We start from the raw sequence: 24,724 nt of genomic DNA on the forward strand, positions 1-24,724 counted from the left end.
GGAAACACAATAGTTTATATTTTTTAAAAATCTCTTTGGCCACTAACTGCAGTGAGCACAGGAAGACCTATGAAGATAACACTGGAGACCTTCAGGTGAGAGATGATGGTAGCCTGGATGAGGGTGGTGGCAGTGAAGACAATGACAAGGCAGGCATATTTTGAAAGCACAGCTAGTGGGAACTTGCGTGGGTGTGGAGAATGAGGGAAAGAGGGCACTTCCTGAGTTTTCAACTTACATAGCCGGGGTGGGGATAACAAGGGAAGAAGTAGGACCAGAGGGCATAATTCAAGGCTTGTCTGTAATGTGTTATATTTAGGATGTTAAATATATGAGCTTGGAACCCAGAGGAGTGGTCCTACTGAAGACACACAACTGTGAATTTATCAGTGTACATACATGGTATTGGAAGCCATGAGTCTGGATGAGACATTTTCAAGAACCAGGGGGTCACTGATTTTGTCAAATGGTAATGTAAAGTAAAGTAGGGTGCAAGTTCAGAGTAACTGCTGGGTCTGGCAGGACTGCTGTGATGAGTGTGTGTGTTGTCTTGCAGGACTGGGGAGAGGGAAGTGACACGATCAAATGTGACTCTAATAAAGGTCACTCTGGCCGCAGAGTGGAAAAGGATCAGAATGGCAGATAAAGGCTAAAAGACATCATCAAAAGACTACCTAAAGAGTAAAAATGCACAGAGACAAAATATTAATATAATCTGTAAACTATGGGTTTATAACTGAAGCTTTTATTGTAAACAATGAAAAGCCGGTGAGTCTCATTCACTATACATTGTTCAACTTTTATCAAGATGCTTTCAAAGAACATATTGTCTATGGCCACAAGAAGAAAGATGTAGCACAACCATCAGGAGCTGATAGTAATAATGCACTTGAAACTATAATTATAAATAATTCCATTAATAGGTTGAGCCTAATTTTTTGCATTGGATATACTTTAAAATAAATATACTATATTCTCGAATGGTCCATAGGATACCCCAGGTTGCTTTGCTTCTAAACTATTGTTAAATAGATGAATTGCCTTATGATACTCCATTAAGAATCACAGTAGCTCTTCCACTTCCCCAAAGAAACCCAGCATGTATGTCCAAAGCAAAGTACAGATGATCTCCAACATTATGATGGTTTGACTTATGATTTTCTGACTTTACAAATATGTGAAAGCAACATGTATGCAGTAGAAACTCTATTTTGAATTTTGATTTTGATCTTTTCCCAGGCTACAGAAGTGTGGTGTGCTACACTCTGCTGATGCTGGGCGGTGGGAGTGAGCCACAGCTCCTGGTCAGCCACACGGTCAACACGGTCAACAATGGGCACTCTACAGTATACGGTGTTGCCAGCATTTCAGTATATTGTGTTCTGAGCACATTTAAGGTAGTCTAAGCAAAGCAATGATGTTATATTTGGTAGGTGAGGTATATTAAGTTTCCGACTTACAAAGGGTTTATTAAAAACCAACCTCATCATACCTCAAGAGGCAGGTGTACGAATTGGATGCATGCATGTAGACACTGCAGACACTTCATATACCTCACAGGTTTGGGATATTCATTACATGAACCCAAAGTGTCATATTCCTAGATTTACTCAATTGCTACACTACTCCAGGACAGGATACAAATTAGAAAGTCCTAAACTTTGAACAATAATCATGATTATGAAACAAGGTAGGTTGAATTGTACTTATTTCTTCAAGGTCTCTAAAAGGAGGAGGCAGTCTGGCTGGTATAGCTCAGTGTATTGAGCCCAGGCCTGCGAACCAGAGAGTTGGAGGTTTGATTCCCAGTCAGGGCACCTGCCTGGGGTGCAGGCCAGGTCCCCAGTAGGGGGCCATGTGAAAGGCAACCACACATTGATGTTTCTCTCCCTCTCTTTCTCCCTCCCTTCCCCTCTATAAAAATAAATAAAAACTAAAAAAATAAATAAATAAAAAGAGGAGGCAGTATGGTAAATTTTGAAGAAAAAACAATAACCTTGAATCAGTAGACCCAGGTTTATATCAAAATATTAACTGATTTTGCAACTATATTTAGTGAATTTAATAAAATAATATATGCTCTGTTTCTAACAGAATAGTGGATTAATCACTCTGAATGTCTTTCCCAATAGATATATCCCAGATAAATACAAAAAAGTATTTTAAAAAATACATCACCTAGTTGGTGCAAAAGAAAGGAAAAAAGTCTTAAAATGAAGTTGAAAACAGGAATTTTAGGAGGTAAGTGAACAGAAAGCTTTCAGCTTTAGGGCTTGCTTCTGCAAAGCTCTAGAGACTTTAAATTCCAGCTCTGATACTTTCACAGGACCCAAAGCACAAGAAATAAAGAGCCCACATTCTCACTTCCAATACAAATGTAATAGGGAACTCTCTCATAAAGCAGGGGCTCCAGAGAGCTATACACTTAGTATAAGGTTAATAAAGAGAAGGGCAGCTAAGAGACTTGCCTGTCACTGCCTCAGTGCTGGGTGGAAGAGAAGAAAGATCTTTCCTAAGAATCTGTTACCACAAGCTCATCCTCACACAGATAGCTTTGATGTCTCAATTCATATTAGGTCTGAAAAACTTCAAAGGAGGAATATAATATAAACATGTCCTCAGGTAGAAGTATTGCAAGCAACTGGCAAAAGCTAATAGCACTGAAGACTTAATACTGACACCAGGTCTTAAGGAATTCCCATAAATAAAGTTCCAAGAAAAAGAAGTAGCCAACAGGGAAATAATAAGTATATAAATAACACATAAAGAAACAAGACTCAATGAAAAAAAAAAAGCTAGCAGATTAAACTGCAAATTTCAGATACTGGAATGTTCACACCAATTCTGACTTATTAACTAATGATAATTTATCAAATGTTAATTAATAACTAAATTATATTAATTTAAGGCAATTAAAATATAAAAACATGAACAAAGGAAAAGAGCTTATAAACAAGGAAAGAGACAAAAGAATTCCATGAAACTTCTATAAATGAAAATGATCATAACTGAAATAAAATGCTCACTGAATATATTGCATAGTTTTGCACACAGATGAAAGAAAATCACTGAGCTGAAAAATGCAGCTGAATAAATCAACTTCAGTGTAGTTCAGAGAGATAGAGACAGAAAATGTTAAGGAGTTAAGAAATATGAACAAGAGTTTCAAAAGATAATACATGTCTAATAGGAGTACTAGAAAGAGTTAATAAGCAGACTGGGGGAGAGGCAATGTTCAACAGATACTCCTTTAGAACTTTCTAACAAAGTTGCAACAATCTCAGATCTAGGAATTCCTATTTCAATTCCTTTTTATTTTTCCAATCCAAAGTTGGAAAAACAAAAGAAATCCACAGGTTCCTATCACTGCAACTGCAGAGTGATACAGGAAAAGTGAAGACCTTAAAAATAGCTAGAAAGAAAAAAAAAACAGAGTACCTGCTCAAGAATGATATTTAAACAATCCCTGACTTTTTAATATACCAATGGATGCTAGACACAGTATCTTCTGTACACTGAGATAAAAATAACTGTCCACCTAACAGTCTATATCCCAAAAAGCCATCTTTCCAGAGGGAAAATCAAGGTTATTTTCATGAATACAAAAACAGAATTTTCCACCAAAAGTTTCTTTCTAAAGGAAATTTTTGAAAAGGTGCTTTAGGCAAAAGGAAAATGATTTCAAGTAGAAGGTTTGGAATGCATAAAAGAATGAAGAGGAAAAAATATTGTTAGGTAATTGGCTAAAATCTAAACAGGCACTAAAATATATCGAAGAGCAAAAATAATGATTAATTTGTTGCAAAGAGGGAGTGACAGTGGCTAGAATTTTTTAAATTGGGGGAGGAAAATCGAAGTATAACCATTCTAATATCTTTTATTATTTATATATGGGTAAAACAGATTAATTTTAGACTTAAAGTTACATATGTATATGAAAACAGCTAGGATAACCACAAAAACCACAGAAATAAAGCATGTAACTTCTAAATAATAAAAAGAATGGAATGTAAAAAAAGAGGGAACCCTGAATAAATTTTTAAAAAAAGGCAAGAAAAAGGAAAAGGTAACAAAAAAGCAAGATAAGTGGGAAGCACAAAGACGTTAATAGAAATAAAAACATCAGGACTTCTGGCCAAGATGGAGGCATAGGTAGATACATGTCGCCTTCTCGTACAACCAAACGAAGGACAACAACAAATTTAAAAACAAAAAACAAACGGAACTGTCAGAAAATCAAACTGTATGGAAGTTCAACAACCAAGGAGGAGTTAAAGAAGAAACATTATTTCAGACAGGTAGGAGGGCAAAGACAAGCAGCTGGGGCAGGGAGGACACTACTGGAATGGGCAAGGCGGAGGCTGGAGGACCAGGCAGTCCCACATTTCCATGTGGATAAACAGGGAAGAAACACGGGGAGTAAGACAGACCACACGACCCAGGGTTCCAGTGCAGGGAAATTAAGCCTCAAAACCTCTGGCAGTAAGAACCTGAGGGGGTTGCAGTAGCAGGAGAAACTCCCAGCCACACAGGAGAGTTCATTAGAGAGATCCACAGTGTCCTAGAATGTACACAAACCCACCCACCTTGGAATAGCACCAGAAGGGCCCAATTTGCTTGTAGGTCGTGGAAAAAGTTACTGAAAGCTGGCCAAGAGCCCAGCAAGCATCACCGTTCCCTTTTGGATCTCTCATCCACATACAGCACCACAATGCAGACATGTGGGTTGCCCCACCCTGGTAAATACCTAAGGTTCAACCCCTTACTACTTAACAGAAGGTCGAGACAAAAAAAAAAATGGCCCATATGAAAGAACAGATTAAAACTCCAGAAAAGATACAACTAAGTGATGAAGAGATAGCCAACCTATGAGACACACAGTTCAAAACACTAGCAATCAGGATGCTCACGGAAATGGTTGAGTATGGTCACAAAATAGAGGAAAAAAAGGAAGGCTATGAAAAGTGAAATAAAGGACAATGTACAGGGAACCAACAGTGAATGGAAGGAAACCAAGACTCAAATCAACAACTTGGAGCAGAAGGAAGAAATAAACATTCAACCAGAACAGGATGAAGAAACAAGAATTTGAAAAATGAGGAGAGTCTTAGGAAATTCTGGGACAACTTTAAGCACTACAACATTGGAATCATAGGGGTGCCAGAAGGAAAAGTGGAAGACCAAGAAATTGAAAAGTTATTTGAAAACATAATGAAGGAGAACTTCCCCAATCTGGCAAAGGAAATAGACTTCCAGGAAGTCCAGGAAGCTCAGAGAGTTCCAAAGAAGTTGCAACCAAAGAACATCAAATTACACTACTCAAGATTAAAGATGGAGGAGATAATATTAAAAGCAGCAAGAGAAAAGGAGACAGTTACCTACAAAGGAGTGTCCATAAGACTATCAGCTGATTTCTCAAAAGAGACCTTGCAGGCAAGAAGGGGCTGGAAAGAAGTATTTAAAGTCATGAAAGGCAAGGACCTACATCCGAGATTATGCCATCCAGCAAAGCTATCAATTAGAATGGGAGATAAGATAAAGTTCTTCCCAGATAAGGTCAAGTTAAAGGAGTTCATTGTCGCCAAGTCCTTATTATAGGAAATGTTAAAAGGACTTACTTAAGAAGATAAAAAATACAGACAGTAAAATGACAACAAACTCATAGCTATCAATAACTGAACCTACAAAAACAAAAACAAACTAAGCAAGCAACTGGAACAGGAACAGAATCAAAGAAATGGAGATTACAGGGAGCACTCAGAGGGGAGGGGGAGAATGAGGGAAAAGATTCAGGGAATAAGAAGCACAAATGGTGGGTACAAAATAGACAGGGGGAGGTTAAGAATAGTATAGGAAATAGAGAAGCCAAAGAACTAGTAGGTAAGACCCATGGACATGAACTAAGTGGGGGTGGGTGGGGGGAGGATGCAGGAGGGAGGAGCAGTGCAGGGCAGAGGGGAATAAAGGAGAGAAAATGGGACAACTATAATAGCATACTCAATAAAATACATTTAAAAATTAAAACATCAGTTACTATAATAAATATCAATGAATCTCAAAAGACAAAGATTTTCATACTGTGCAAAAACAATTTATATTTTGACTCTTCAAAGAGACACATTTAAAACATAAGGAAGCGGGGGAGTTGGGCTGGGATGGAAGTAAAAGATAGAAAACTGTACTTGAACAATAATTAAATAAAAAAACATAAGGAAGCAAAAAAAGTGAGAGGAAAAATATAAAACAAGCATATATTTAAATATTACACTTCCACTCATAAAATGTGATACAAAATAATGAGATAAAATAACCAAGAGAAAATATATGGAAATTGACCAAAAAGAAAAGAAAAAAATGTTGAAGTCAATACATATTGAAAAAAGGTTCAATTCACCAGGAAAATACAGTATCTTTAAACATTCAGCATCTTATATCACAGCACCAAAATATATAAAACAAAGCCCTGGCTGGTGTAACTCAGTGGACTGAGCGCCAGCCTGTGAACCAAAGGTTCCCTGGTTCCCAGTCAGGGCACATGCCTGTGTTGTGGGCCAAGGTTGTGGGCCAGGTGTATGAAAGGCAACCACACATTGATGTTTCTCTCTCTCCCTCTCTATTCCCCTACCTTCCCCTCTCTCTAAATATAAAGAAATAAAATCTTAAAAAAAAAGAAAGTTAAAGAACCACACAGAAGAACTGAGATATCTACCATCACAGTGGGATATTTATACAACTCTTTCAGTAACTGATAGATACAACAAACAAAATTCAATAGATACAGAGAAAATTATAATAGTACAGTTAACAAGTTTAATCTAATGGATATATCTATGCAACAACTGGAGAAAACACATCTTTTCCCAAGCCCATCTGGGAGATTTGCAAACTAGAAAAACTCCTGATACTTTAAACAGCTCAGGAGTCAAATACAACAGCACATTGGAAGTAAATGAGTATGTACTGAAAAGAGTAGTTGCTCATCAGGAATCCAACAGGAATCTGCGGATACCACTCCTAAACTTGGGGTTTGCAATGGTACTGGGAGGGGTCCACACATCTCACACTGGACATTGCAATGCATGTGAGAAACACCCCGCAATATGTAGGCACTACGTGACTGCCACTTACAGAGACTCCACTGTGACTAATAAAATACAAATTCATTACGTATATTCTCCAAGATACTGAACTATCATCATACATGGGTCTGAAAACATTTCTGATGTCAAAGAGAGGCTTTTCAAAATTCAATAAATATAAACAACTACTGTTCCATAGTTTGGAAGCCTCTGGTTGGTCTGATAACATGTATTAAAGAAAACCATGTCACTGGTGAGAAGGTGGAGGGGCAGAGAAAGAGGGTTGGAAAGTAAATCAGAACTTTTTTCATAAATTCTGCAATTATTCTCTTCTAAGAACATCAGAGAGGCAAGGCATTTACCTCCAATCCTTTGAGTCAAAGACAGATCAGGATGAGATACAGATCAGTGTAGTGTGATATCTCATAGTTAAGGTCTCCTAAAAAATGTATTTCAAAAGCAAGACAGCGGCTAGGAGTTAGGCTCTTTGCTTTGCATACCTTAAAACTGCACGGTCCTTATAAAGTACTATGTGTGTTGAAAATGTGTCCTATGGAAGAATACTGAAATAAGAAAAGGATACCCCATAGAAATAACTAGAGTTGACTTATGCATGCCATCTCCTTGAATAGAGAATTATTAGGGGCAGAGGCAGATGGAGCATATTTATTACAGTGTCAGGACGAATCCTTCTGATGCTTGGTATATGTTAACTGTAGGACTGATAGATACATCACAGAAATGAAAACAAGTCTATTCCTCCAATAGTCTCCTACCACACTCCCTGAGCAAGGTTTACATGAAGTCTCCTTTAAAGCCACACCGAAAAAGAGGAAGCAATCCATCTCCTCTGATTAAAATATAAATCTATCTTGAAGTAAAATAATGGTACTATTATCAGAGTTTGCTTCATGGCTTGACATTCAGTCTAAACTTGATTTAAGAGAACTAACTGTTAATTATGCAATGTGATGAAAACTTGGTAAAATTTGGGGGTTGTACCTTGAAATAAATATGTCTCCTGTTGAGTGAGCTTTGCTCATTAAAAATAAAGGGTTCAGCTAGAAAACAGCAATGAGGTTAGCTCAGGTCAGAATACTAGTGGTGATAATGGCTGTTCAGTAAATGGTAACCATTGTCTCAGGTTTCATCCCCTGATCCTGAAGGGCTGCCATGCCCCCACCCCTCCAGAACCCATGGTCTGGAGCCAACATGGGTTCCCCTTGACTGATTCTTGCTATTCCTAAAATGCCTTCATGTTGCTTTCATGCTTCCATTATACTAGACTAACTAGAATCTGGGACAATGGCTCTTAGGGTTACTTTCTCCTTTAAAATAGTAAAGTGTCTCTTCCTCACTGTCTAATCTTCTCTCTCTGGGACATTTTTTCTTCATTAAAACTACTATCCTCTTCCCACAGTCACCTTTTATATGGTTCTACAGTTAACACTAATGCAGTGTTTGGTATTTTGCTTCATCTCCATCTTCCCTTTCCCTTTAGTTAAATAATTTTTAGGAGTTTTGGGTTATCTTTCAAGTGTTTTGTTGTAAATGGGAGCACGCATATGCAATCAACACTCATCATTCACATACCATGTGGTGTGGTAGCAGCACAGCCTGATATCTTTCTACATCACTGTATCAAGATGTTCCTCACTTTTTTAAACCAGGTTTTTCTCCCATTTTTGCCTCTGTCCTGCTCAGAAATCTTGATGGGTTCTCGCTGCCCTCAGGATCAACTGAAAGTCCTCAGCTAGGCCTTTTGGTTTGCAAAATCAATAGGATGGAAATATCCACGACATATATAATTCATCATAAATAAATTTAATCTAAGAAAATACAGACTCAGACTTTAAAAAATCAAAGCCAAAGATGTCTTACATATTAAAATGTTAGTTTTATTTTTTTTCTCTTATATGAAAAACACAAACTTACTCCAAATACAACATAGTTATTCAAAAAACTTTTAAACTGCTTCCTTAATCTTAACATTGGTGTCATACTTGTAGAGCATTCTTCTCCCTTCCTCGAGGGTCTTCCTCTGTTCCTGGATCAGGACGCAGACACTGAAATGAACTGGGACTCGTGCTCAGCACAGGACTCACTGTGCCTCACTCTCAGGAGCTCACGCAGGCTCTGGGCCTCCAGGACCACAACTCAAAGCTATCACCCCATGTCCAGCAGGGCACCAAATAGTGCAAAGCAGTTATCAACCAACGCAACATCCTTACATTTGATATTACCTCATTCATTGATTTGTTGGTTAGCCTATTCATTCAGAAAAGACTTACTAAGCCCACATTTGTATGCAAGGTACTACATAGACATAAAGCTGCCTAAGGCAGGACCTAATAGAGCTCACAGTCTGGCCCAAGAGTAAACACACTGGAGACACACTGGAGACCTTGGTATGTAGGCACAGGGTCCCTGACACCTTGATGTGGTTGAGAAAGCAGTGTTGTGTCACAGTAACACACATGCAGGTGTCAGAGAGACCTGAATTCAAACCCTACCTGCATTTATTGGCCTTGTAATAAAAGTCACCTTACCTCTCTAAACCTTAGTTCCTTCATTTATAAATCTGAAAAATTATACCTACCATACAGGGCTATTGTAAGAATTACAAAGCATAATATATGGGGTCCAGTGTAGGCATGCCCTTGTCCTACTCATAGTAATAGTATTAGTAATAGTAATAGTAATAGTAACAGTAATAATATTTTACTAAAAATTTACTAGGAGAAACTGAAGTATAGACAGGTCAGTAGCTAACCCAAGGCCCCAAAGCTATGAGCTAATCGGGTAATGTAGATATACAATTTCTTATTCATGATACATGTTTCTTAAGTGGTAGTAGTTATTTTTACTACCACCACCACTATTTCTTCCATTACTGGTAGTGCCACCTTCTGCCACGTACGATGACAATACGGTATTCTAAGGCGGCATCTATATCTCTCATGTTTACTATTGGATAGCAAGGACTGGCATATAAATGCATTTTACCACTGGCTCCCACTGGCCACAGCCCTTGTGTTGGTGGGAAAGGACCGTTAGCTTTCATCCCTGACTCCTGTATTTCATCTGTCCAGTTCATTTGGACCCTGTCAATTAGTTGCACACATATCCTCCTGGTGGGGCTACGAGACTCTCCCAGTGGCCATCCTCTAGTAAACCTGGATGCTGACTTAATTTTGCTAATTACTGAATCACACGAACCATTTTTTTAAAGATTATATATTTTTTTAGAAAATAGAGGAAGAGAAACATCAATGTGTGGTTGCCTCTTGAACTCCCCTAACCAGGGGCCTGACCTGCAACCCAGGCATGTACCTTGACTAGAAATCGAACCAGTGATCCTTTGGTTTGAAGGCCAGCACTCAACCCACTGAGCCACACCAGCCAGGGTTGCATCACATGAATCTTTAATGCCCGTAAAGTCTAAGACTTACTCAACAATGGTTGACCTGCACATGACCAAAGCACTGTTCCATCTTTCTGAACAAAGGAGAACATACAAATATATTTGGTTTTAATTTGAATACGCTGAAAGTTAGTTAAAGGTATCAATTTCTTTTTCATAATAACTATTTTCACTAGAATAAACAAGATCTAAGTAAACAAGAAACTGACTACACTCATGATTCATAGCAACAGAAAGAACTTTTAATTACTGCATTCTTTCTCAAAAGCAGATTTTTAAAAACCTCCCTCGTGCCTTTGTGCTCTAAAGCTGGTCAAGAACAGTATCTCGAGGAAGTTTTTGCTCATTTCCAAAATGACCCTGACAACATAAAATAAACCCAGATGGCTTCTGAAACTGAAGTCTTAGCAAAGAGCACCTGGTCTATCAAGCTCTCAATAGTGGTAGCATCTATTTTAAACAACTCTTTCAGCCACTTTCCCAATGGTTTTATAATCACTGCCATCTTCATACCTGTTTGGGCTATTCTCTCATTATAAAGAAGCAGTGTACTGTGCCTTCAAAAATACAAGGCTTACCAATGCACCGAGAGCCATCTGTTGAGGTTACATATCCACGTGGACAAACGCAGAAATAGCTTCCCACGGTGTTGGAGCATTCGCCACTTTCACATATCCCAGGGATGATGCTGCACTCATTAATGTCTAATCAAGGAAAGGAGGAGAAGACGATTGAGAAAGGCCTTTATTAAATACCTTGGAAAAGGGATATAAAAACAAGTATGAGAGCACTCATGGTTGATTAGGTCAGATCATATAACCCTGAAGATACTCTTGTTTCAGACCCTAAAGAATTTCTCACACATATCTATGGGAACCGAGATGAAAGTCAATTCCCATGGCAGTAAAATAAGGCCAACTAAAGCAAACTCTATATCCTTTTTCTTCCCATATGCAATTTAAATTGGAAATAAGTAAAAATGTCAATGTTTTAGTTTCCATTCTACATCAATTAGGAAATATCCTACTATAGCCCTTAAAAGAAACACATACAAGGATTATATTTTAAAATATGGAGTAGTTGCATTTTCAAATTTTATAACTAATTTTCACACTAATTATCTGAATCAGTGAAAGGTGGCAAATGTTTTTGTTTTTGTATTTGGCTTCAAGAAATGTTTTTTGTACTTACATCTGAATATGGGCATATGTGACATTCTGGTAATTAACTTCGTCTAAAATAATACAGAAACATTGCAAAGGGCAAACTCTAGGGGCTTTGGGAGGTGTCCAGTTTTCCTATTGTACCTCTCTACTAACTCATTCAGCTCACTCAATTCTGGGACTAGTCTATTCCCTTTCACATTAATGAAAGGTCCGCTTTCTTTTAAACTTTCACTAAAGCAGGAAACCTGGCCCTTTATATAAGCTTTAATGTACTTTTCTTCTAGTTCAATAAGCAAAGAGAGGTGGAAAGTCAAACAAAGCTACAATCGGGTACACCGGGAGCTAATTGCTAATACATACTAAAGGAAATGAGGCATTGTAAGGAAAATGCAGCCATGCATGCTGGGAGTTGGCTGTCCTTTTTAAGGAGCAGAGCTCACAAAGACCAGTGAATGCAGGGACCAGTTATAAAAGCCACAAGCAGATAATTACTAAAGTATGAATCTGAGCATTTAGTTTCTTTTCAGATTTTTAGTTACATTTAATTTTTAGAAATGTATCAATACAATCACAGGAAAATGATACTATTATTATAAATACAAGAAAAACTTTAACCCTCACCATTAAAAAAAATAGTTGGCAATGCCTTTCTTGAATTCCTCTATTAGTTTATTCATTCTTTTCTTTCCCATTTATTCTGAGAAGTCCCTCTTGCCTACAAGCTGCATCACAAAATAACTATATGCGCGTGCATCTTCTTGGAATATGTGTATAAACAAGTTAACAGATTTGGACATTCTCTGAAATAACATCTTCATTTGAGGCTTAAGTTAGCCACAGAGGCATAGTTGCACGAATCAAAAATCTACCAATTCCCCACGAGAGATCAGAATTGCAACATGAATTAACTCCATGAGCAGCAAATATATAATGTGGTGAGTTACCATCAGGCTTAATCCAACCAAATGAAACCATGTGTGCAAAATTAAGACCACATCCTAATAAAACTGAACTAATTTCCCAAATAAAAGACACTACGACAGTTGTACTTGGATCATCAGATAAATTCATCAATCACTCCTGGACAAGGAAAAGGGGAAGAGAGAAAAGCACAAAGTACAGCAGCAAGAAGCACAAACGTGAAGAACCAAGAAACTCGCCTTCTGATCCCCTTCCATCTAATGTTGTACCAACAATCAGGGCACTTATGGGGCCCAGGATTAATCCAAATTCTTAAAAATTAGGAACTCAAGTCTTTCATTTAAGCATTAACTCTTATTTCCAGGCATTTCCTTTCATGATAAAGAACTTCTTTGTGTTCTAACTTCCAAATACCCTTCCTGACAAAAAAAAAAAGTACAAAATAGAAAGATGTTTGACATTTTCTTTTCTAAGGAAAAAAAATCTGGAACATAGAAGAACACATGGAATGATGTTAAATTTGTGGTTTTTGTATTAAATATTTTACTGTACAAAAACTCCACATTTCACAATTCTCCTTAGAATTAAACAGGAATTTTAAAAGGTTGGATTCAAAATAATTACATGTAAAAGGCTGTCAGTAAAGTATTTAAGAATTCTATGTGAAAAATAAGAATGGTTTTCATTTATTTTTGGGCTATACTCCTTCCCCGTATTTTAAAAATTAAAACATTTGGTATTTTTTTCTTTCTTGACTTCATTTATATGTAGTTATGCCCAAAATTTATTCATCATTTCAAACTTAAATTTAGCATTAACATTTATGTTAAGAAGGATGCATGTATTTAGCTCTTTTGTAGTGTTATTTCTTCAAGAGCAAATGTCATAATCAGATTTGGAAGTATTATCTTCTCTAAAAAAAAAAGTGTATATTGCCTAGATGTATGCAAGCGTGCCTAGGGCTACTCATGGGAAAAGGCATTCTTAACAATGGGAACTGTTTTCATTCATGCTCTGCATAGCTATTGTGCCTCCACCTACATTTCCTTGAACTTTTTTTAAAGTTTATTTATCAGTTTGGAGGCTTTGGTCTGCAAACACCAGACAAACTAATTCAAACTGACACAAACCAGAAATTTAATAGCTTACATATGTGGAAGTTCAGAGGGGGCATGGACTGCAGGGTCAGTTTAAGCCAATGTCTCTCGCTCAGTTTCTGTGAGATGTGCTTGACTACACTCTCCTCTGTGCTTTGACTTCATTGCTGATAAGAGCAAAATGGCTGTAGCAGTTGTAGGCTAGACCTCTGACGGGGAGAACCAGCAGAGGTGAGGGTGTCTCTCCTGTGGTTCTCACTGTTTGGACAGAAAAAAGTTCTCCAAGGAGAACCAAGCAAATCTTCCCTTTTGTTCTAATGTCCTCAATTAAGTTGCATGCCTATTTTTGAAGGACTCCCCTAGTCAGGAGAATGTGGTGATTGGAATAGGCCTAGAGACCCGAAACTATTCATTTACTATGACCAGTGCAAATGCAGTTAGCTTTAGAATAGTAAAACAACAACAACAAAAACAAAAGCAAAAACAGCATAGGTGAAAATACATCTGAAAATACGGCACAGCTGCAGAATGAAAAGTATACCAGAATGGCTGGCAAATTGATGGAAAATAAGCTTAACTAGTTAGCTACATACTGAAGCCTGGAAATCTTTCCCAAGGATTGTGGCTTTTATTCTGAGGTGATTAATGGTGTCAGTGAAAAAGTTTAAGTTAAACCAGAGCATGACAGAAGCAAATCAATATTTTAGAAAGACAATCCTTAGTATAACATACATAGATAATAGTTCAGTGATAAATGATAGCCTGAAGTAAGCCGTATGATAAGGAAGAGAGCATGTATTCAAGAGCTATCTAGAAGGAGAGAGAGATCAACAGGACTTTGCAACTGGATAAATATCTCAGGCTTCTAGCTTGATTGACAAGGAAGATAGTAGTGGTATTAACAGAGAATGCGATGCACAAATAAAAACATATTTTGAGATTAAATTGAGTCTAGGACATTTTGGACTTGACATATGTAAAAGGCAGAAATTCTAATTATGTACCTAAAAATTTGAAACTCAGTACAGATGTAAGGCATAAAGATGTACATTCTGCTTTATCATCAGATTGTACTCTATGAAATACACTTTGAAGTTATAAGAATAAATAAAATCTCAAAGAAGACACATAGATGAAAAGAACTGTGCTTGAGATGGGCATTCTAAGAACCAAGATTGTCAAATGAAAATCAAAGGAAGAAAAACCAGTATAGGAGGCTGGGAAGGAAAGGTCAGGGAAATAAGGGGAAGAGTGTGACGAATGAAGGCTAAGGAAAAACACTGTCAAAAAGGAGGGCATTTTAAGTGCGCCATGGAAGAGTAAAGAAAGAGGACTGGAAAGTGTTTAGTAATTTGAAGGGGCTGAACACGTTTTTCTTTCTTTCTTTTTTTTTTTTTTTTTTGAGAAAGAAAACTAGATCTAAGCAAAACCATCTGACAGGTCACTGACTGCCAAACCACATAACCTCATATTTGTCAACCGACATTTACAACATTTACTGTAAATCTTACTCAAAGCAGAATATAATGAATAATTTGGTAAGTAGTGCTAAGTGTGATCTCAGATATCACAATTCTAAGAACACTGCCCTAGAGATTGTCAATTCCAATATGTACCTCATACATAAAAGCAATCCATGTAACAACTGTGTTACAGAGAACTTAGAACAAATAAAACAAGAAATTTTGTTTTAAAAAAGTGTTCCTAGCATCTTAACTTTCCACATATGCCAAGGAACTTTATGTACTTGGACTATTCTGCATAGTTTTTTGGTATAAAAAGGTATACGAAGTCTGTCCAGAAGGTATCCAAGTATGTACTATGGAAAACAGAGACATTTACTGAAGAAGATACAAGATACAAGAAACACTGTACACAGGGCAATGATGCCTCAGTCCCCTTCCAAGTAGGCACCTTGGGACCTCACACAGTTCTCTCAGTCACCATCAGCCACCCCATCATTTATCCCTGAATTTCATCAATGGTTTGAAATCTCTTCCCATTCAAAGGTGATTTCAGTTTCAGGAAAAGCCAGAAGTCACAGGGCGCCAAATCTGGGCTGTAGGGGGGCTGAGTCACCTGGGTAATTTGATGTTTTCCCAAAAAACTCTGCAGATGTGATGCATGAGCTTACATGTTGTTGTAATAAAGCAGCCAATCACCAGTTGCCCATAGCTGTGGCTTCTGAATCATTGGAACAGTTTCCATGGAGGAATGTTCAAGCTTAATGCAAAATTTGATTCAGATTCATTGCTCTATTTGCTTAGTCATTTTGAATGTGATGGCCACCTGGTATACATGGTCACTCAATGGTGTCTACCACCCTCAATATCCAGTACAGTTAAGTCATCATTGTTCAAGCATGTGCATTTCAGTCTACACTCCTTGGCTGCCAGGTTACATTGATGTCACACAAACCATTTTTATTATATTAACAATGGCTGGACTTTTTCTGGACAGACTTCCTATTTCTGTTTTATATTCAACTTCTATTAATTAGAACACTTTGGAAATAGAAATATTTATCACTGTATTTAAATGCAATAAATTGCTAAATATTTCAAAATTTTGGAAGAATAAACATTACTGAGATGATAAAATAAGTTGTAATGGAAAACTATTGTTTTCATTTCCTTTTTCAGATTTTGAAAGCAAGGTGTATATCAACTGTATTCAGAATTTCATTGTATATTTATAAAGCTTTTAAAAAATATAATAATTGTGTGGTAATAAAATTCACTCATTTAAAGTATAAAATTCAATGGTTTTTAGTATATTCATAGGGCTATGAAACATCAGAACAACCTTGTTTAAGAACAGTTTCATGCCCCCAGAAGTAATTCTATTCCATTAGTAGTCACTTTTCCTACCTTCCTCTAAGCCTTAGGCAATAACTAATCTATAATTAATATACCTATAACTAATATTACTTTTTCTCACCTGTTTCAAACATTTCATATAAGTAGATTCATAAAATATCTAATCTTCGTAACTGGCTTCTTTCTTTACTGAGCATAATGTTTTCAAGGTTCACTCATGTTGTGGCATATATCAGTACTTCATTCCTTCTGACTGCTGAATAATACTCCACTGTATGGGTATACTAGATTTTATTTACCCATTCATCACTTCCTGAATATTAGAGTTGCCTCAATTTGGGGGCTATTACAAATAAAGCTATTATGAACATTTGGGTAAGACTAGTTTGCTATGGACATATGTTTTCATCTCAAGTATACATACATAGAGTGAAACTGCTCAGTCATATTGTAGCTCTATGTTTAACTTATTAAGAAACTGCCAATTTTTCCCCAAAGTAGCTATAATATTTTACAGTATCACTAGCAATAAATGGAGGTTCCAATTTCTCCACATCATGCCAACACTCATCATTATCTTTTTATTGTAATGGTGTGAAGTGGTATCACATGTAGTTTTGGTTTGAATTCATTCCCCTCATACTAATGATGTGAGCACATTTTCATATGCTTATTGGTTTTTATATATCTTCTCTGGAAACTATTCAATTACTTTGCTTGGTTTTTAGTTGAGTTGTCTTTTTATGATTGGTGTGTTAGAGTTTTTCATATATATCTCATATCTGATACATGATTTTTATATAAATTTCCCTATGGACCTGGATTGGATCTCAATTTCTGCTAAAAAAAAAAAAAGTTGGGTTTTTGACAAGTACTGTGTTCCATCTACAGACCACTTTAGGAAGTATTGCCTTCTTAGGTTTCTGGTCTATAAACGTGGGATGTCTTTCCATTTATTTAGATCTTCTTTCACTTCTTTCAACAAGGTTTTATAAAGTATAAATTCTTTTACTAAGCATTTTATTCTTTTTTATACCATTTAAATTAATTTTTTTAGTTCCATTTTCATAATGTTCACCACTAGTGTATGGAAATATAATTCATTTTTATATATTGATATAATGGCAACCTGGCTAAACTCATTTACTGGTTCAAATGGTGTTTCACAGGATACATTCTCTACTTCAGCGGACACCTTATTCATTTTAGCTGACCCCTTATGCACTAAAGGTATGTCATGTGCAAACAGACATTTTTACTTCTTTCTTTCCAACCTGGATACTTTTTTTTCCTTTTCTTGCTTAATTGTCCTAACTAGAACCTCTAGAACAGTGTTGAACAGAAATTTTGAGAATGAATATTGGTTCTGTCCTTGATCTTCAGGGAAAGATTAGTTATTTTGACTGTAAGTATGACATTAGCTAGTTTTTCATAATGCCCTTTATCAGGTTGAGAATGTTGTTTATCATTTTTTTGTCCTTTATTCTACTTATTATTATGTTACCTGATTTTCAGATGCTGAACCATCCTTGCATTCCTGGAATAACTCTTAACTGATGATGTATAATCCTCTTTTGGATGTGGCTCGATTTGGTGCTGATATTTTCTTGAGGATATTTACATCTACATTCATAAGAGAATTTAATCTATATAGTTTTCTGGTATGTTCTTTCTGGTCTTGGTAGCAGAGTAATACTGTCCTCAGAGAATGAATTGGGAGGCACTCCTATGGTCTCTATTTTGGGGAAAAGTTTATGGTGGGTTGGTATTAATTCTTCTTTGAATGTTTGGTACAATTTACTATTGAAACTAATCTGGGCCTAAGATTTTCTTATTTTGTGGTAAAATTTTTAATTATTAATTCAATTTTTTTAGTTGTTATATCCTGTTGATAATGAATTGTTACAATCTACTCAGATTTCTATTCTTCTAGTGTCAGCCTGTTAGTTGGTGCCTTTCTAGAATTTTTGTTTGTTTTTGGTATCTAATTTACTGGCATAGTATTATTCATAGTATTACTTTATAATCATTTTTACAGGTCAGTAGTGATGTCCCTTCTTGCATTCATGATTAATAATTTGAGCTTTCTCATTTTTCCTTGTTTAGTCTGCCTAAAAGATTCTTGGTTTTGTTCATCTTTTCAAACAACCAGTTATTGCTTTTGTTGATAGTCTCTTTAGTTTTCTAAGCTCAATTTCACTTATTTCCACTCTGCTACTAATTATTGTCCTCCTGCTTGTTTTGATTTTTTGTTTGCTGTTCTTCATTTGTTTCTTAAAAGTGTAAGGTAAAACTACTAACTTGAAGTTCCTTTTAATATAGGAACTATAAATTTCCCTGTGGGAAATTACATTGAATAAATCTCACAAGTTTTGCATGTTTTGTGTTTGTTGTCATTTATTTCAAATTATTTTCTAGTTTTCCTGTGATTACCTACACAATTGGCTATTTAGGAGCCTGTTACTTAATATTGGCATACTTATGAATTTTCCAAATTCCCTTCTGTTTGTTACTAATTACTTTTATTTAATTCCATTATGTTGTAGGGAGATCCAAGATGGCAGAAAGGTAAGTGAAAGCTATGCTAACCTCCCAGGACCAGCCTAGAATTAAAATTCAATGGTAGAGAAATCATCTTGAGTAACCAACTGAACACTAGCTGGACAGAGGCCGTATAACCATGAACAGACAGAAGAAAACATTGAGTGCAAAGTGACTAGTAGAGTGCAGAGGAGATGTGAGGGGATCGGCTGGCTCCCACAGGTAGCAACTGAAGTGCTAGAGGGATATTTCACTATCCAGGGGTTCCCCCTAAGATGTGTGGGGCCCCAGCCTACAGCACCAGAGTCAGAAAGGAGCCCAGATAACATCCAGTGGTGAAAAGCAGCAGCAGCTCTGTCATCCAGGGAGAGAAGGCCATAGACACAGAGAGACTTTTAAAAGGCCAAAGCACAAAATTTCATTTGCAGCCACTTATCCTGGGTGATGGCAAAGAGAAAGTAGAGCGGACTAGAGATGTCTGAGGAGAGTCTGGGGTTGGTGGCTCTGGTGTAAGAACTAGGTGGCAGCCCCAGAATTCCTATGTTGAGTCCATCCCCCATACTGCAGGAGCCATCCCTCTCATGCAGTGCACTCCTCTCTGAATGGTATCAGCCTGAGAGGGAGCAACAGCCCCAACCACAGAATTACTCTGCCCTACCCCGTGGTACTTCAGCCTGACTGCTGATTACAGATTGATTAGATTAATAGCTGATCAGTTTAACATCTCATTAATTTAATATTCTAAGGCAGAAAATATAAAGAAGTGGCTGAAATGAAAAGACAAAGAAATAGATATGAAATGAAAGAACAAGAGAATTTTTTCCAGAACTACATGAAATAAAAGTTTACCCAGCAAGGCTATCATTTAAAATCACAGGAGAAATAAGGAGTTTCCCAGCAAGAAAAAGCTAAAGGAGTTTGTTAACACCAAACCAGTACTGCATCAAATGTTAAAGAGCTTGCTTTAAGACGAAGAAAAAGAAAAAGAGAGAAAAAAAGATGAAAACAGTCTAACAATAAAAGGGCACTACATGCATATCTATCAATTACCACCTTAAATGAAAATGTCTTCAATGTTCTGACCAAAAGACAAAGGGTAGCTGAAAGGATAAGAAAACAAGACCCATATATATGCTGCCTCCAAGAGACCCATTCAGAAAGAAAGATACAAACAGACTAAAAGTAATGAGTTGGAAAAAGGTATTTCATGCAAATAGAAAAGAAAAAAAAAGCTGGGGTAGCAGCTTATATCCAAAAAAATAGACTTTGAAACCAAGGCTATATAGTGAGAGACAAAGAAGAACACTACATAATGATACAGGGAACAGTCCAAAAAGAGGATGTAACCCTAATAATACTTTATGCACCCAAAATAGGAGCACTTAAATATGTAAAGCAAATCTTAATGGGCATAAAGGAAGAGACAGATAGAAATACACTCATAGTTGTAACACACCTTTGATTTCAATGTATAGATCTTCCAGGCAGAAAAGCAACAAAGAGACAGCAGCTTTAAATGAATACTAGATCAAATGGATTTAATTGATATCTTCAGAGCATTTCTCACTCAAACAACAGAATACAGATACTTTTTAAGTCCACATGGAATGTTTTCTAGGATAGACTACATGTTAGGGCACAAAACAAGTCTCAATAAATTTAAGACTGAAATCATATCAAGCATCTTCTCTGACCACAATGCTATGACACTAGAAATCAATCGCAAGAAGAACACTGAAAAAATACACAAAGACATAGAAGCTAAATAACATTATTAAACAATGAATGGGTCAACAATGAGATCAAGGAAGAAATCAAAAGATACCTTGAAACAAATCGAAATGAGGACACAACAACCTAAAATCTGCAGGACACAGGGAAAGCCATTCTAAGAGGGAAATACATAGCACTACAGGCCTATCTCAACAAACAAGAAAAACCTCAAATAAATGATCTTACTTCACACCTAAAGGAACTTGAAAAAGAACAAAAATCAAAGCCCAAAGCAAGTACAAGGAAAGAAAGAAAGATTGGAGCAGAAATAAATGAAATAGAGCCTAAAAGTTAATATAAATGGTCGATGAACCCAAGAGATGGGTTTTTTTTTTAAGATAAACAAGATTGACAAACCAGACTCATCAAGACAAAAAGAGAAAGGATGCAAATAATTAAAATCAGAAATGAAAGCAGAGAAATAACAACTGACACCAAAGAAATACAAAGGATTGTAACAAAGTATTATGAACAACTGTGTGCCAACAGACTGGACAACCTGGATAAAATGGATGAATTGCTAGAAACATACAATCTACCGAAACTAAATCAGGAAGAATCAGAGAATCTGAAGAGACAGATTATACCTAATGGAACTGGGATAGTAATCAAAAAACTCCAAGTGAACAAAAGCCCAGGACCAAATGGCTTCACAGGCAAATTTTACCAAACATTCCAAGAACTAAAGCCTCTCTTTTTCAAACTATTTCATAAAATTCAAGAGGAGGGAAGGCGCCTAAACTCAGTTTATGAGGCCAGCATTACCCTAATTCCAAAACCAGATAAAGATACTACAAACAAAGAAAACTAGAAGCCAATATCACTGATCAACTTAGGTGCTGAAACCCTCAACAAAATATTAGCAAACAGAATACAGGAATGCATAAAAAAGATCATACACCATGATCAAGTAGGATTTATTTCAGTAATGCAAGAATGGTACATTCACGAATCAATAAATGTGATTCACCACATAAACAAAATGAAGCATAAAAAACACATGATTATATCAATAGATGCAGAAAAAGCTTTTTGTAAAATCTAGTACCCATTTATGATAAAAACTCTCAGCAAAGTGGGACATAGAGGAAACAAACCTAAACATAACAAAGGTCATATGTGAAAAACCCACTGCCAGCATCATACACAATGGATAAAAATTACAAGCCTTCCCCTTAAGATGGGGGACAAGACAAAGGTGTCTGCTTGCACCTCTTTTCTATTCAACACAGTACTGGACGTCCTTGCCACAGCAATCAGACAAGAAGAAATAAAAGGCATCCAAACTGGAAAGGAAGAAGTAGAACTGTCTTTATTTGCAGATGTCATGATATTGTACATAGAGAACCCCAAAGATTCCTCCAAAAAGCAACTAAATCTGGTAAATGAATTCTGCAAAGTAGCAGGATACAAAATATCTGGAAATCAGTTGTATTTTTATATGCCAATAACACACTAACAGAAAGGGAAATTAAGAAAACAACACCACTGACCATTGCTGCAAAAAGAATAAAATACCTAGGAAAAAAACTAACCAAGGATGTTAAAACACCTGTACTCAGAAAATTATAAGACACTGAAGAAAGAAAGTGAAGAAGATACAAGTAAGTAGAAGCACATACCATGTTCATGGAGAGGACAAATTAACATAATTAAAATGTCCATACTACTCAAAGCAATTTATAGATACAATGCAATTCCTATCAAGATTCCAATGATTATTTCACAGAACTAGAACAAATATTTCAAAAAATTTAGGGTGCCACAAAAGACCCTACATAGCAACAGCAATCCTGAGAAAGAACAAAAAAAATGGAGGGATGATGCTACCTATTGTCAAACTATACTACAAAGCCATAGTACTCAACACTGCCTGGTACTGGCATAAAAACAGACACACAGCTAGATCAATGGAACAGAATAGAAAGCCCAGAAATAAACCCACACCTTTATAGTCAGTTAATATTCAACAGGGAAAGCAAGCTCATATAAAGGGCTAAAAATTGTTTATTCAATAAATGATTTTAGAAAAACTGGGCAGATTTGTTCAGAAAAATGAAATTAGACCACCTTGTTGCAAGAATACACAAGAATTTATTCTTATATACAAGAATAAATTCAAAATGCACCAAAGACTTAAATTAGATCTGAAACCATAAAAATCCTAAAAGAAAACATAGGCAGCAGCAAAATCTTAGACATTGCTCATAGAAATTTGTATCAGATGTATCTCCCTTGGCAAGGGAAACAAAAGAAAAAATAAAGAAATGGGACTTCATCAAACTGAAAATTTCTGCACAGTAAAGGAAAACATCAACAAAATAAAAAGACAACCCACAGAATGGGAAAATCTATTTGCCAATATATCTAATAAGGGGTTAATATCCAAAATTTATAAAAACTTACACAAATCAACACCAAGAAAATCAAACAATGCAGTTAGAAAATGGGCAAAGGACCTGAATAGACACTTCTCCAAAGATGACCAATGGACCTATGAAAAGATTCTCAATGTCATTAATCATCACAAAAATTCAAATTAAAACCACAATGAGACACTACCTCACAATTTCCAGAATGGCTATCATGAATAAATCAACAAACAGCAAGTGCTGGCAAGGGGAACATTTTTGGAGAAAAGAGAATGTTTTTGCATTGTTTGTAGAAACGCAGATTGGTGCAGCCACTGTGGAGGGAGCATGAAATATCTCATAAAATTAAAAATGGGTCTGTCTTTTGACCCAGTGATCCCACTTCTGGGAATATGTCCAATGAAATCCAAAACACTAATTCAAAAGAACATAAGCATCCCTATGTTCAGTGCAGTGTTATTTACAATTGCCAAGATATGGAAGCAGCCCAAGTGCCCATTAGTACGTGACTGGATAAAACAACTATGGGACATTTACACAATAGAATACTAAGTTGTAAAAAAGAAGAAATTTTTACCCTTTTTGACAATATGGATGGACCTGAAGAACATTATGCTAAGTGAAATAAGCCAGTGAGAAAGACAAATACCATGTGATTTCACTCCTATGTGGAACCTAACAAACAAACTGAACAAGCAAAACAGAGACAGACTCATAGATGGAGAGCAGATGAATAGTGTTAGCATGGTTGGGGGTAGAGGTAGAGGGATTGAGCAAAAAGGAAAAAGGACTCATGGACAGGCACAACAGTGTGATGATTGCTGGGGGGAGGGGGATATAAGGGTACTAAATGGTAATGGGAAAAATATAATCAAGATTATATATTTAAAAAATAAAATCTTACCAATAATTCCATTGTGTTGGAGCATATCCTTTGTATGATTCTTTTAAATTTATGGAGTCTTGTTTTATATCCTAGCATATGATCTACCCTGGAAAATGTTCTGTGCTCATTTGAGAAGAATATATATTCTGCTGTTCTTAGGTGGAGTATTCTCCAGGTATCTATGAGATCTTTGTGTGTGTGTGTGTGTGTGTAAGATCTAATTAGCTTATATGTTGTTCATTTTCTATTTCCTTTTTAGTCTTCTGGCTACTTGTTATATTATTTTTACCCATTAATAAAAGTGCATTATTAAATTCTCTCCTATTATTGATAAACTGTCCCCTTTTCCCTTAAATTCTGTCACTTTTCCATCATATATTTGGGGCTCTGTTGTTAGGATATATATTTCTTTATAGCCACTGTAATTCTGACGGAGTATTCTTTTTGTCATTATAAAATGTCCCTGTCTCTAGGAACACTTTACTTCAAGTTTTTTGTTCTGATAACATTTTAGCTGGTTGCCATTTGCATATTTTTCCATCTTTTAATCTTCAAACTATCTGTACTTTTTATTCTAAAGTATATCTTCTGTGGATGGCAGAAGGCACTTACTGCTCAAATGGTGACTTAAGACCCCTTAGCCAGT

At 36.3% G+C, this 24,724-nt stretch overlaps 1 protein-coding gene across 1 annotated transcript in view; it reads right to left on the reverse strand.

Moving 5' to 3' along the window:
- Positions 1 to 24,724, reverse strand: part of FBN2 (fibrillin 2) — a 264,006-nt gene that overhangs the window by 112,695 nt on the left and 126,587 nt on the right. Inside the window, exon 8 of the mRNA XM_037138205.2 lies at positions 11,082 to 11,207. Within this exon, the coding sequence (XP_036994100.2) occupies positions 11,082 to 11,207 (126 nt within the window). The remainder of the gene's footprint in view (positions 1 to 11,081; positions 11,208 to 24,724) is intronic.

This window comes from Artibeus jamaicensis, unplaced genomic scaffold, assembly GCF_021234435.1.
Source record: "Artibeus jamaicensis isolate MK-2021 breed Jamaican fruit bat unplaced genomic scaffold, CSHL_Jam_final contig_402, whole genome shotgun sequence".
NCBI lineage: Eukaryota > Metazoa > Chordata > Mammalia > Chiroptera > Phyllostomidae > Artibeus > Artibeus jamaicensis.